This window comes from Tamandua tetradactyla, chromosome 2 (genome assembly GCF_023851605.1).
Source record: "Tamandua tetradactyla isolate mTamTet1 chromosome 2, mTamTet1.pri, whole genome shotgun sequence".
NCBI lineage: Eukaryota > Metazoa > Chordata > Mammalia > Pilosa > Myrmecophagidae > Tamandua > Tamandua tetradactyla.
The window spans coordinates 199,371,647-199,384,563 of NC_135328.1; the positions used below are offsets into that span (position 1 = coordinate 199,371,647).

At 50.2% G+C, this 12,917-nt stretch overlaps 1 protein-coding gene and 1 long non-coding RNA gene across 2 annotated transcripts in view; both read right to left on the bottom strand.

The window, feature by feature from the left end:
* Positions 1 to 4,899, bottom strand: part of LOC143674663 (uncharacterized) — an 8,592-nt gene extending 3,693 nt beyond the window's left edge. The window contains exons 1-3 of the long non-coding RNA XR_013171147.1: positions 4,376 to 4,899; positions 2,168 to 2,316; positions 232 to 352 (exon numbers count right to left, since the gene is read on the bottom strand). This is a non-coding gene — a long non-coding RNA (uncharacterized LOC143674663). The remainder of the gene's footprint in view (positions 1 to 231; positions 353 to 2,167; positions 2,317 to 4,375) is intronic.
* Positions 4,900 to 5,671: 772 nt separating this feature from the next.
* On the bottom strand, positions 5,672 to 7,080 carry SFN (stratifin). The gene has a single exon (XM_077150708.1). It carries the CDS (start codon positions 6,911 to 6,913, stop codon positions 6,167 to 6,169), a length of 747 nt encoding a protein of 248 aa, XP_077006823.1. The 5' UTR covers positions 6,914 to 7,080; the 3' UTR covers positions 5,672 to 6,166.
* Positions 7,081 to 12,917: the final 5,837 nt, after the last annotated feature.

The following is a 12,917-nucleotide window of genomic DNA, read 5'->3' on the forward strand; positions in this document are numbered from 1 at the left end:
GGTAAGGGGAGTAGCTTCAGACTCATCCCAACAATACCAAGGCCTACCCTGATTTTGAAAGGAGGGAAGCCCAACTACCCCATAATCCTGGAAGAAAATTCTCCAGCAAGCTGAGTAGCTCTCTCTTTTCCACTTTTCTTCTCCTCTCTTGCCCCTGGCTGTTGAGCCTTCACTCAGCCTGGTCTGGTATGTCCACCTCCTCTTTCCCTCCCCTTCAGAAAGGGAAGATACCTCAGATTTGGGCCTCTTCTTCCAGCCAGGGAGCCCACATCAGATGGTCCCCAAACCCGGGTAGCTAGGTGGATTAAGACTGAGGGGCAGGGAAGGCTTGGGTTGCGTATTTGGGACCTGGCTGAGGTGAAAAAAAGACTTTTGTTAAAGTATCTGGGCTAGAATACACAGCAAGGTTTTAATTATTTTCCCTATTCCAACTTCTGGAGCAGCAGAGGGAAATGAGAGATCCCTTCAAAGCCACCCCAGCAGTATGGTATGTATAATCTTTTTTTTTCTGTTTTCGTTTTATTTCTTTTTCTGAGGTCTTTTTATTTCTTTTTTCTGAATTGATGCAAATGTTCTAAGAAATGATGAATATGCAATGAAGTGATGATATTGTGAATTACTGATTATATATGTAGAAGGAAGTGATCACATGTTAATATTTTAGTTCGTTTGTTGTTAAATTTTTTAAATTAATAAATTAATAAATTAAAAAAAAAGCTACCCCAGAAAAATGTAAAATCTACAGCAGCATGCTTGCTGTACAAATAATAGTTTGGAGAAATATCCCCTAGTGCTCTTCTTCACACTGTCACCCCTAAGCTTTTCCTTTATATTAATCCTGCAGTCTCCACATTGCACTGTGGAACATAGAAACAGCAAAGAAAGGAGACTGGGGACATAGGTAACATTCCCCCAACTCACAATCTATTCTGAGCTGAAAGTCGCTCCCTCTACAGTTGGACAAGGAAACTTCAGGTTAGTCTTACTCTGGAGGAAGATGGGGGGAAATATATTTCTTCTTCCCTCCCTCCCTCCCTCCCTCCCTTCCCTTTGAACATATATTAATTGAATACTTTAATCTGGTATATTAAATGCTGTAACTAGCCACAGATTGAAGACTCCATACTTTTCAGAGTCAGGGACTGTTCTCTTTTATCTTGAGACAAGTAAAGAGTTAAATTTCCCAGACAGCAGTAAAGAGAAGATTGGGTGGAGATGAGAGATGAATCAACCTCTGACACCCCCAGGGTGACATACCTGTCTGCTGCCCCCATAGACATTCCAGGCTCCTGACTCAGTGTGTAGGTGGGACTAGGGGAGCTCTGAGTGGAGGGGGACCTACCCTGCAGAAACCTGACCCCCCACACACACGCACGCAAAATACAGAGCAAGGATTAGGATAGAGGTGGGGGTCCATATAAACAGGGTGAAAAATCTAAAGGGACAAAGGATGGAACCACATTAAAGAAACCTAAACTTGGTGAATGAGCTTAGAAATTGGTCCACTATATACTCTTTTCTCATTTAAGGTAATTCCTTTCTTCTGGCCCCTTGGGTGGAGTTAGATTGAGAGTGGAATCAGAACAAAGCTTTCTTGATTCTTAGAAAGTCAAAAAGAGAAGCAGGGCAGCAGAGCAGAATGTGATTCTCAAACTTATTTTTAGTTCATGAAATTCCAATATACAAAGACATGTGTGTGACTATTTTAGCCAAAGTGAAATGGGGGAACCTGACCACTGAACTCCTGCCCAGAGGCAGCTTCTGGGGAACCCTCTGAACACACTTTGAAAACAACTGTAGTTTTAAAATCATGGGCCTTGAAGTTAGACCCTGTTCCACTCCCTGGGCACAAAACAGTTGTATAACTAAGGTTGTTAAGTTTTTTAGTCACTCTGAGCCTAAGTCTCTTCACATGCAAAGCAAAGATGATAAGACCAGTTGCTCTAAGGATTAAGGTATGAAACTGCCTGAGATCTAGTAGTCATGCCAGCTGCTATAATTACTGTACTCTGTTCTCTAGGAAGAAGCAGGAGTGGAGCACTGTTAGAAAAGCAATCTTGGGCAAACATCTAAAATCAGAAGGTTTTGGAGAAAGCAGTGGACATTGAACACGTGTCTATGTGTTCACAGTGGTGGTAGTGGTGGAACTAAGTGGGGGATATCTTACCTTTCTGGAAGGAGTTTACAGTGGTGGCCTGCCTGACCTCAGTGTGGCCTTCCTGGGATGCCTGGCTAGTTCTGAGAAGTCAGTCCTGGCCTCTGCCACCTCCTTCTGTAGATCTTCAGAGCCAATTTAGAGTTTTCTCTCTGAAGTAACTATATATCAGATAGAGAATAGTAGATACCTTTTCTGGAGAATCTTTGGTTGCAAAATTTCCCCATACCACTCAAGAAATCTTGGGAAGAGAAGATCTTTGCAAGCCCTGGCCTCCATTTCCTGGGGGATAATCTGGTTGTCATGAAGGGCTGGGGTTCCTTGAATTTCTGACCAGACTGCCCTACTTCAGCCTAGGACCAGCTAGATCTACATAGCCACAACAGAAGATCTAGCACCAAAAGTATTTCAATATGTTTGTAAGGATGGTTAAGCTTAAATTCTGAACACCTTCCTGTTCACAAAACCTTGCTGCATTCATTGTGGGAAGAAAGGAGGAAGAATGGGACAAAATCACCATTCTTAAGGTGCTCCCTAATTGAGATAAGAACCCCAGGCATAATGACAAACCCAGAGACAGAACCAAGTAGATATGAAAGCGTAACTGAATAAATGCATATGCATACATGTGAGGGATAGGTAGAATAGTTAGCATAGTCAAAGCTCCACGTATGTGTTAAACGGAAAGGAAAAGCGATTAGTCAAGTTTTGAGCTGAAAGTGGGCTTTAAATTTTGAAAAAGTTTAAAAGAACATGCTTGTGTGGGGAAGAGAAAATGGCCCCCATGAAGCTTCCAGTGGAAGTTGACATTCTTATCTGCCTTAATCTTTTTATCAAAATTATTAATTATTATCTGAGACTGACTTTTAAAATTGAGATATAATCCACATATCATAAAATTCACCCTTTTACTGTGTATAACTTATCATATTGTTTAATCACCACCACTGTTTAAATCCAGAACATTTTATCACTTCTCAAAGAAACCCATACAAATTAGCAAGACTAAAAATTTTTAAATGTCAAACTAGGTCAGAAAAAGATGGCAAGAAATGTTCAGTGAGACCCCACCTGGGGTGACAGTAAGAAAGGTTGTTCTAGAGAGAGAATATTTTTCTCTAATATGTCATAGACAAAAGGTCTGGGACCCTCAGGGTCAGAAGCTGGTGCCTAAGTTAGTCCAGCAACCCTGTGATTCAATGATCCTCCAATCCCTAGGCATTTGCTTTGAAAATCTACCTTCACGCCAACATGCTACTTTAGGGCAGTTCATTTCTTTCCTGTATAGTGTAACCACAGCAGAGTGGTCTGGAACCATTAGGCAATAGTCAGATGTGGAGGGAGAGGATGAAAGAAATTCCTTTCCCAGGACCCACCCCATTAAGCGAAAGTCACTAGACCTGTCTGGTGAGAGAAACCGGATCACCTCCAGAGCTGAGGGGGAGTCACTTGCCTTGAGCTTAGCACAGACTCTCTACCTGGCATGGAACCTTTAAACTACACACACTTCCAGGACAGAAGGGGGAAAAACCAGGGGACCCAGAAGGGATCAGAGTGGTCCTGCCAGCTTCCCCTATAGAATTAGTAGCTGTCAAAAGAACCCATCAGTATTGACTTCCATGGGTGTGGCCAGACTTGGATTCTGGGGAACCTGATGAGGCTGGACTCAGTTTCCCCAATCTTGCCAGCCAGAGGAGCAAACGACCACTTGATATCAGGCCAGCATTCTCAGATAACCTAGGGAATAGGCAAGTCAGCTTTAGCAGTAAAGCTGCTCCTCAGTGCTGGGCCTGACTGATTATTCTGCTTTTGGCACAGAAATGTTGGCTAAGTCCTACACTGTTAGAAGGGTTAATAACAGCCAACATTTGTTGAGCATGTATTCTGAGCTACTTTATTGTGCTTTATTTTATTAAACTTCACAGCAACTTTGAGGACGGCACTTTGAGTTTTTCTTTTTTGTTGCTGTTTTTTTTTTTTTTTTTTTTTGCATTGGATGTATTTGTTCATTCTTAGCAATGATCACCATCTAAACTAAATTCTTTATTGTTATTAATTTAAATTTTTTCCCCAAATTTACACTCTGTACCCAGCAAGCAACAACTCCCCCCCCCACCCCTATCGGTAGTTATTTAATATCCGCCTTACAGATGAGGACACAAAGGTAAGATTAAAAGCCTTGGCCAAGGTGCTCGGGTGGTTCAGTGGTAGAATGCTCACCTTGCTTGGTAGAAAGCTCGCCTTGCTTGCGGGTCGATTCCCTTCAGTGCACACACACAGAAAAGCCTTGGCCAGGCCAAGCTGGGATCCAAACTTAGGATGCTTGACTCCAGAGCCCACATTTTCCACTTCTATTGCGTTAGCTTTTATTAGCCCAAGCCCTTATGATACGGAAAGGGAAACTGAGATGGGGGGAATACAATGGTTTAGCCAAGGTCTCACTGCCGATCAGGGGCACAAGCCAAGCCTCCTGGCGATCAGGGCACGGCTACCTGGGCTGTGGGGTGTGATGGTGACGTCTTGGTGGCCTTTTAAACCGACCCTGCCTGCCCAGCCTGGCCCAGGCACCGCGAGCTGAGCAAATGACTCAAAGGGCGGACACTGAACTTTCCGCCCGGCGCCGCCCCGTCCCGCTGCTCTGAGGGAGCCAAGCTCTCGGGATGGGCAGGTGGCAACTTGTCCAAGTGAAACCGGGAAAGCCGCCGCACAGAGCTCGGCGGGCGGCGAGGCAGCTCCTTAGTCAGTCAGCGAGTCCTGGCAGCCGCAGCGTCCGGCCGGGGGCAGGAAGACGCGCCGCGCGCGTTCCGCTCCTCACTCCGCATTGGTCCGTCGAGCCCCGGGTGCGGTGTCCTGAGCAGCCTATTGGGCAGTTTCGGCCTCAGGCCCCGCCTCCAGCTCCCAGCTCCCAGGTCACCGGCCCCGGCTTGTAGCTGCTGCGAGCGGAGGCGGCGGGCGTTGACGTCCTGGGCAAGTCCCGGTTCTCCGCTGCCCTTCACTCCCACTTTGCGCCTCTTTCCCAACAGCGCGTTTCATTCTGTTCTCCCCTCTCCTCAGATCTGAACTTTTAATGGCGGCGTCATACCCTTGCCTCATACTCCCTTTCCCCGCCCAGATCTGAACACTTAATGGGACTTTTCTTGGCTTTCAAATCTGGAGCGCTCGTGCTAGGGGCCTTGTCCTGAGACCTCAGCCTGAGCCCTCGCTAGTTTCCTGCCTCCTCAGACCCAAGCTCCCTGGCTTCCTGCACTGAGGCATCCCTCACCTCCCTTCAATCTGGCGGAGGAGTCTCACCCTCGCCTTGGCCCAGTTTGTTTGGGGCCAGCCTGACGAGAGCTGGCCCATCTGCCTCTCATCTCGAGCCACCCCCCCACACACACACCAAAATCCCGTCTGTGGGGCCTGAGTTGGCCCTTCGAGGAGGTCGGGACCCTTAAACTAGAGCTCCAAAGTCGGTCTCTGTAAATTATACACCAATCCCAGGCCCAGCCCACCGACAATAACTGGAAAAGACAGGAGTAGTGTCACAGGGGATCTTTATTGAGAGGAAACATGGTCACACCCAGCAAACATGCTTTCCCTCTCATTCTCCATCTTGCTCTCACACTCACACACACGGTCACACACACACTCATTCCCAACCTCCCCACCACAGTCCCCTCTCAGACACAAGGGTGGGACACTCCTCAATTCCGAAGATCCAGAGGCAGCAGGGGCAGGAGGGAGGCAGGAGAGGAAGAAGAAGAAGAGGCCCAGGTCCCAGACGGGATACGGAGGAAGGGGTGCAGAGAGCTGGGGCAGGTGGGGAGATCAGTGGTCACAAGCACCTGACAGCTGAGATGCTGTGGCTCCAGGTGGCCTCAGCTCTGCTGGTTCCTCTCCATGGAGCCTTCCTGAGCTGAGGGCAGGGCATTAAGGGAGAAGGGTCGGGCCTCCCACCCCATACGAGTCCTCTCTGCCGGGGGTGGGGGACTGGAGAGGGTGGGGTAGGGCAGGGTGGATGGCAGGCCCGGCTCAGCTCTGGGGCTCTTCAGGAGCCTCGACCCCTTCCTCCCCAGTGTTGTCGGCCGTCCACAGCGTCAGGTTGTCTCGCAGCAGCTGCATGATGAGGGTGCTGTCTTTGTAGGAGTCCTCGCTGAGGGTGTGCAGGTCAGCCATGGCCTCATCGAAGGTGGTCTTGGCCAGCGAGATGGCCTCCTCGGGGCTGTTGGCAATCTCATAGTGAAAGACGGAAAAGTTCAGGGCCAGGCCCAGGCGGATGGGGTGGGTGGGCGGCATCTCCTTCTTGCTGATGTCCATGGCCTCCTGGTAGGCCGACCGGGCTGAGTCGATGATGCGCTTCTTGTCATCACCTGTGGCCACCTCAGCTAGATAGCGGTAGTAGTCGCCCTTCATCTTCAGGTAGAAGACCCGGCTCTCGGCATCACCCGCCTCCTTGATGAGATGGGTGTCCAGCAGGCCGAGCACAGTGTTGCAGACGCCTTGGAGCTCGGTCTCCACCTTCTCCCGGTACTCTCGCACCTCGGGCCCTTTCTCTTCCGAGCCCTCCTCATTGCTTTTCTGCTCGATACTGGACAGCACCCTCCAGGCGGCCCTCTGGCCACCGACCACGTTCTTGTAGGCCACAGAGAGCAGGTTGCGCTCTTCACAGGATAGCTCCTCACCCTTCTCCACAGCGCCCTTCATGAAGGCTGCCATGTCCTCATAGCGTTCAGATTGCTCTGCCAACTTGGCCTTCTGGATCAGACTGGCTCTCTCCATGGCTCTGGGGACAGTCGTACAGGCGCTGGGCTTACTAGCTGCCTCAGGACCAATGCTGGACTCAGCTCTGTGCCTCTCCTGCTTTCCGCCTGCCTTTTGGCTGGGTGGCCTGGCCCAGAGGAGGGTGGGGAGTGGTAGGGGGAGGGACTAAGGCCTGGGACCTACTTCCCTCTCCTCTTCTCCCCACACCCTTTCCGGCTCTTCCTTAAAGGTAAAAGGGCCAGGACGTGGAGGTGAGTCATCAGAACAGTCAGCAGGAGAAATGCAGGAGTGGGCCCCACCTGCACCAACACCTTTTGGGGCTCCTGGCTGCCTCCTCTTGTTCAGGACTGCCATTACACGGGTGTTCCTTTTAGCTGTCTGGGTTTCTCATATTAGATCCTCCTTCACAGCATCTTTCCAGGGGAAACAGATGGCATCAGCCACCTGGCTACTTAGCCCAGGCAGTGCCCATATAGACAGGTACAGGAGGATGGGGTTCCTCATCCTGCCTCCTTGGTTCAGATGAGGTAACTCATGTTTAGGTGGGATTATACAGTTTCCCAAGCACTTCATATCCATGATCTAATTTTTTTCCTACTATGGCTTTGTAAGGTGGGCAGCACTGTTCCCACTTCAAAGATGGAAAAACTGAGGCTCAGAGAGGGATGAAATTTGCTCAAGGTCACATAGCTAGTAAATCCCTATGACTCTCCCTTCTGTACCCTACTTCCTTTGGTTTCTCTCCCATCAAGGCCTTTTATGATCTGTGAGCTCCAGGCTGTATTTAGACCCTGAAGAAGGTCCCAAGCTCTCGTCCTCATTTCCCCTCAGGGTCCTGGTCCCTTTGAGCTCCCAGACTACAGAGGTGGCAGCTTTCAGGGTGCCACTTAATGAGGTGTTTAACAAGCGGCCACTGACGCTCCAATCCGGCCTTTGTAATTAGTCACGCAATAGGTTTGTCAGGCACCTTCCCTATCACAGCACAATTTTCCCTTTCAAGTCAGTGGCCTGTTGCCACTTGTTTGAGGACTTACTCTCTGGCTCTCTGTGCTAGGCCACCTGCCCCCTCCAAGCCACCTGCCATCATTATGTATCAGCAGGGCTCATGGGGGGTGAGGGCCCAGTTCCTTGGCTGTCCCACTTTCCTGCCTGACTCAGCCTGCTCTTCTGTCAGAGGGTGGGAAGCAGACCACGTGGGTACTCAGCCCGGTCTGATTCCCCAGGGGGGACGCCAGCAATGTGGGGAGAGAGACAGTACTGAGGAAATGGAGGTGGTGGTGACACATACCATTTTGTTTTATGGGGCATCAATCCAGCATATACTCCTTCCTCAGCCTAGCCTCTCAGAAGTTTCCCTATCCCTTCCCTTTGCCCATTACACCACCTCTGACCCCTGGCAGAGGTCCCAAAGATGGAATCTTCTCCTTGCCAACCTTCTGTCCCTGCTCACTGAGCCCTGCCCTCCAGTCATTCCAGAGTTTCACCTAAGGGTATTGGCACTGAGCCTATGAGAGTGGATTCCTCTTATCTGCCCCACCCCTAGCCAAAGCTCATCTGGGACTCAGGGGAGGGACTGCCCTTGCTGGAACTCAACCAGTCTAATCCTTGAGCTAGGACCGCTTTGCAGGGCTGTGCCTTCCCTGGTTCCTCTTGGTATCTGAACACCCACCCTGCCCTCCTGGAAGGAGCCCAAAGATGAGGTATGCCTCTTTGCTTCATGGAAGAGTAGGGACATGTCTAGGCTTATGCCTAGACCTAGGTTTTCCAAGGAAGCAGAAAGGATTTTAGGCTAGACATCCCAAAGACTCTGCTCAATTTGGAGCACTGACACAGAAAACGATGGAAAGGAAATACACTAAAATGTCAACTTATAGAGGGTAACTTTAGATAGTGAGGCTCTGACTTTTCTGCTTTGGGATTTTCCTATCCTTTCCAAATTTTCAGTAGTGAATATGTATCATTTTCTATGAAAGACAGAACACAGCCTAGTATCTTTGGATGGACTGCTTGGGTTCATTCACTACAAACTGTTGTGGCCTTGGTCAAGTTACTTAATCTCTGTGAGCCACAGTTTCCCTAAATGTAAAATGAGACTTGTGAGGATTAAATGAGTCCAGGGAAAGCACTTGAGAGTGGTGGTGACTACAGTAACTATTATTATTATGTGAAAAAACCAACCAACTTTCTTATATAAACATATTCACACAAAGCATTAACATGGAGCTGGGTTTATGAAATGAGGAAGAGCTGTCAACCAGACCTCAGTCGAAGACCAGATGTTGCCCAGCTGGGCACCCACAGGAGAGAGAAGGAGGCAATGTTGGCCCACATTCTCCCCTCTCCAGCTGAATGAATGGACAGATGTGCTGAAACCTTGCCTCTTCTCTCTCCATCTAGGACATTCCTCTGGTCTAAGGAAGGCTGTGGGCCCTCAAGTACTTTCCTTTGCACTAGTCATTTAGCCAGGCTTTCCCAAGTCCTGAGGGGAAAGCTCGAGGTCCCAGGGTACCAGGAAACTTCTTTGGACTCCAGGGAGTCCTCCCTTCCCACCATTTAAGCCAGGGGACCTGGTGGTGATTCATGCCAAAGCTCTATGCCCTCAGCACAGCCCCAGAGCAAGGGAAAGGAGTCCCCCTTCATACCTGCCCCTCCCCTGCCGAAGCTCAGGGGTGAATCTGGGAGACAGGTTGCTAGAAACCTCTTGCTCGCTCTGGCCTGTCAGTCCTGACTCAGTTCCTGCACCTCCCTTTGCCTCCAGGCTTCTGTTTCCCAAGTCCAGAGCCCAGACAGGCAGGAGGCAGCAGGTCCTGGCATAGCACAGAGCTCCACTGTCAGTCACCTGAGTCAGCAGGACAGAAGTTGGGGCTGCTGCTCAATGGTACTTTCCCCATCCCTTCTACTAACCTCCCCACCCCTCCACACAGCATCTGTCCTATCAGCAGCCTCAAGGTCTCTGGGCCTATAGACAATCAATTCCTAGTGGAAGGGTTGTGACACAGTAACCAATTGCTATCTACTTTCACAAGAACAGAGAACAGGGCTTTGACTGCAGTAAGAAAGACTCTAGTTAGATTCAGAAAGAACTTCCTAGGAAATTTTTCAGTCTTGGAATGTTCGAACTAAAAGGTGACACGAGGAGGCTATGGCACCTTCTTCCCATTTAGTTGTGAAGAAGAGGCTAGTTTTCCAGCTCTTTTAGAGCTCACTACGGTAGTTGCCTTTGGGAGCAGATACATTTTAAGAGACTCAGCTGTTTTGTTTTTTTCTCCTCATGGTACTGCTGTTTAGAGTATCCCTCATTTCCTAAACCAATCTAGTCTAGGAGATAGTGTGGAATTTGTAGAAAGAAAATGGTACGAGGTCAGGGTATAGGACTACATTCCAGCTCTGTATATAAGGCCTTGGGTAAGTCTCTGCCTGCCTCTGGGCCTTGGTTTCCCCATCAATACAATTTGAAGAGGCTGGCCCAGATTTTTTCTAAGCCCCCTTTCTGCTGTCTCTGACATTCTCCTCTGTTTGGGTCACTCCCTCTGCAGTGCCCACTCTCCTGGAACAGCCCTCATCACTCCTTAGGTAGGGCAGACAGGCCAGAGATCAGGGCAGGGATCAGGTGCAAATCCTGGATTTGCTGCTTTACCAGCAAGGTGACCAAGGGCAGGTCCTGTAACTGCCCTGAGCTGCAGTAAAACAGGACTGACAGCACCTTCGTCATTGGTTAAGGTAAGAAAAGGGGTCTGGTGTTTGGTCAGTCCTTGGTAAATGGTAGCTGTGATTATTTTCTAGCTCTTGCACACTGTATGTGTTTGACTGGATGTTGGGCAGCAGCTGGGGACAGGATAAATTCCATGAGATTGTTACCCTGGGTGGGGCTCAATTCAAAAGTGTGACAGCCACGAACTGGGGCTAAACTCTCTGTCTCAGCCTGGGTTTGGGGATCCCTGGAACTGAGACCGGAGTTGTGGAGGTGCAGAGTGATAAGGATGCTGGCTACTCTTGTCTCTTTTGGCTTTATTGTGTGTGTGTGTGTATGTGTGTGTGTCTTTTAAAATCTCTAGACAAGCTGGAACAAAGCTAGAGGTGAGAGATAGCCATATGTTGTCTTGCACACTGACCACAGACTCTACCCCCAGCCCCCACAGTAAAGGCGGCAGCAGACAGTCGAGAGTATGGCAAGAAAAGGGGTATCTTTATTTTGGTTAAAAAAGGTACAGGACAGCAGACAAGCAGCCCCCGACCCTGGGTTCAACTGGTTTCCAAGGCCTGGTCCAGTTTCCTTTAATTCTTCTGAAAACATGGGGCAGTCAGTGCCTGGAGCTAAAGGTACAAGCACCCTCCTTGCATCCTTACCTATTCCAGGTTGTGGGGGTGGAGGGGGCCGTGGGAACAGTGTCAAGCCAGTTGTGCTTAGAACAGTCACCAAACTTGTTCAGCAGCGTCATCAACCATCAGCACTCCAGATGGCTCCTGAAGAAACCTGCTCAACCTGACTATGGCAATGCCGGCCATTTTTTGGGGGGGTGGGGGGGTGGGGAGTTGGGGGAGATTGTAAGGCAAGATTCCTAGGGTCTTGCCACCTCACAAATCTGGGGAAGGGAAAGTAAGGGGAGGTGGGAAGGGAGAGTTTCAGCATAGTATTACATTATTGTGCTGACAGCTGCATTATGGCTTTCTACACTCTGGCCAGCATGGAGCGTGGATGGGGGGCAAAGAGGTCAGCCCCGTCCTCTTTTGGAGGGGGCTGTGCCAAGAGAGCACACATGTGGGGCAGACTTGGGGGCAGACCCTGTAGGCACAGATGGTGGCAGACGGGCCACAGGTTAGGCAGGTGGGGGTGCCGGGTGCCTGGCTTCCCCAAGGCCACCCCTGGAGAGGCAGAGAGCAGCGGTCCTCAGGAGGTCCTTAAGCCCCAGCACACACTGGAGATCCAGGACAGGACAGCAAAGAAGGAGAAGAGAGAGGGTTAGCAGGATTGGGAAGAACAAGGAAGCCTACAGGGGCCCTGGCAGTGGGAACAGGTGCTATCATAGCATCTGCCTCTCCCCCAGAGAAAGGCCAGGACTGGGGCAGCAGACAACAAAGCAGGAGAGAAAACGGGCAAGTGAGAGAAAGCGCAGCTGGGACACAAGAGTGTTAGTGACCAATGGCCCCTGTATACCTGGATGTCACCAGAGCAGGCCCAAGCAACTCAGAGCAGGTACACCACCCTCTCCCCAACCTCACCCTTCACCTCCTGCTCCAGCTGGAGAGCTGCTCTGCACGAAGCTTACTTCCTCAGTCCGCAAGAGGGCTGGGCTCTTAGCGCTGCCCCCTACCCCGATCCTTCTGCTTAGTGGGGGAGGCCTGGGGCCCTACGACCGCCAGCATACAGACCACACCACACACCAGACAGATGAATGAGCTCCGTGGGGCTGGTAAGGCATGCGATGAAGATGAGATGGTGTGTGAGGGGAGCGGGCAATGCTGGCCAACAGGGGAGATATGGTCTTACCAGCTAACCCTCTGCAAAGAGGCCTGTTAGCTCCCCTCAGGCTGTGCAGGAGATGGCAAAATCCTGACAGGTGTCCTCCTGGGGGAGATACCAGAGAGGTGGGCCAGTGTTATGAGTTGTCTGGCTGGGCCCTGCTGCCCAGACTGGGGGTGGTGGCCAGGGGTGCTCAGGCTCTCCAACTGGAATCTGTCTCATAAAAATTTTCTTAGCTGAGCAGTCACTAGAGATGAAGGTGGAAAGGCAACGGGGAAGAACTCGAGGGTCTTCAAGCCCCTGAGGCAGGGGAAGGTAGAAGATGAAGTGGGGCAGGATGGCCTCTTGTCACATGCCCATGGGGACACAGCTACAGCCCTCTCTGCTCTGCCTCCAGCCGATAAAGCTCCACCAGGCAAGGAAAACTTTAGCCAGATTGGTGGGCTGCCTATTTTCTCTCTGTCTCCCCAGGGAAGACCCAAGTCTGAGCGAAAGGAAAGAGAACTCCGAGCTAGGGCCTCAGCAGAGGAAAAGCAAACAAAAACCAAACCAAAGCAAATC